The sequence below is a fragment of the Vollenhovia emeryi genome, unplaced genomic scaffold, assembly GCF_000949405.1.
Source record: "Vollenhovia emeryi isolate VEMERY1.0 unplaced genomic scaffold, V.emery_V1.0 DF947339.1, whole genome shotgun sequence".
In the NCBI taxonomy this organism is placed as follows: domain Eukaryota; kingdom Metazoa; phylum Arthropoda; class Insecta; order Hymenoptera; family Formicidae; genus Vollenhovia; species Vollenhovia emeryi.
This window is the reverse complement of record NW_011959027.1, coordinates 1-1,698: the sequence shown is the minus strand read 5'-3', so window position 1 is coordinate 1,698 and position 1,698 is coordinate 1. Positions and strand designations below refer to the sequence as shown.

Sequence of the window (1,698 nt, the reverse complement as noted above, 5' to 3'; positions counted from 1 at the left end):
AACACCAGCAGCAAGAATTTGGTCGCATACAAGTGCTGCAGCAATCAAGTGGGCTGGCGAACAAAAACTTTTAAAAACTTCAGAATATCAGAGATTTTCAGATTTCGTGTTGACAGTTAACAACTGGTTCGACGTACAGAATTCACAAGTTAAGTACGGAAAGCATCCAGGAGTCAACGGCTACGGAGTGGATTTGGCGAAACAAGAACAAACTCTAGTATTGATGAATTTATATACTGAGAGCATGCGAGTTGGTTCCAGAAAGGAATTAATGCCTTTCCAAAAAGGTATTCTCGTAAGCAATCAATCTATACGAGGATTGTTCCAATACTTGCAAAGAAAATATCCAGAAGAGTGCCAGTACATCATTACGAGAAGACTTCAGCAGGACATTCTCGAAAATTTTTTTTCGTACCTAAGGGGAATGGGTTCGACCAAGGATCATCCCTCAGCGTATGACTTTAGGTACAGAATTCGGTGGTACGTTCTCGGTAAGCACTCGCAAGCTGTGTTTACCTTGAACCGAAACACCGAAGAAGACATGGATACTACTTGCATGTCTTCTTCCACTGTCAGTACGACAACTCGAAATTCTAACGAGCAATCAAGAACTTCGGCAACTCCAGTGGCAGAAGAGAATATCGTCACGTCTACGCCAATTCGAGGAATGACACTGCACGCTTCAAAATCAAATGATGGCTTTTCACAAGTGGAAGAGGAGTTGAAACATACAGAAGAATACGCCGACGAAATACCTCTGACCGCAGAATTATTCTCCAGTATCATCAACATTTCTTCGGAAGAATTACTGGAGGAAAATAATGACGACGAGAACGAATCAATGAATAACACTTGCTTAGACATCCATGATGACGAGTTATTTCAAATCGTGCAAGATGGTTTCAAGAGTTCATCTGACTGCTTGAATCTTGTTCAAGAAGCAGGTTTAGAATACGTCGCAGGATTCGTCGCTCACAAATTCAAAGCGAAATATTTATCTTTAGGGAGTACTGAACATGAAGGTGGAACCACAACAAAATGGATTCAAGCAGTTTCTAAAGGTTATCTCACCAATCCTTCAGCAGAGCTCCTAAACGCGAGCAAAGTCGTTGAAAAGTGTTTCACACAATTCCATGGCGACTATTTCTCAAAAGAAAACTTTGTGATAAGCAAAGTTGTGGCACTCGTGAAAAATAGTGCAGATTATCTTAACGAAATACCTGATGAAGTACTTCAATATTTAGTAAAAACTCGCACGTACATAAGAGTTCGAGAGATAAGCAGACGGTCTTATGCGGTAAATGAGAAGAAGAAAAAGGATAAAAAAATGAAAAAAATTCGTTCCAGCACAGTTTAGCGTAAATAAAAGCGCTATGAACATTGTTATTAACGATTAAGTAGTTGGAAACAAAAACCAGATGCGTCTCTTCTGACGGTACTGGTGTACATAAATCCCAGAAACAAATTATTATTACTGTTCATTTATATTTTTCATATTATATCATGTTGGGTCATAAACAATTGTGGTTGTTATAAACAATTTATTAATTTTACGGCTGTATTAATTATATTAATGCAATATATTAATATATTTTATTTAATTTTTTACTAATAATTTTAATATTATATATGTATAAATATATTTTTATCATGTTAGTAATTTAATAAATAATGACACTTGTATTTATCATACTGATT

General features: G+C 36.5%; 1 protein-coding gene across 1 annotated transcript; it reads left to right on the top strand.

Moving 5' to 3' along the window:
* Nucleotides 1–116: 116 nt before the first annotated feature.
* On the top strand, nucleotides 117–1,357 carry LOC105558377 (the record flags this gene model as incomplete). Its single annotated transcript, XM_012006002.1, has 1 exon — nucleotides 117–1,357. A coding segment is annotated over one exon (1,241 nt), but the record flags the coding sequence as incomplete, so codon positions are not given.
* Nucleotides 1,358–1,698: the final 341 nt, after the last annotated feature.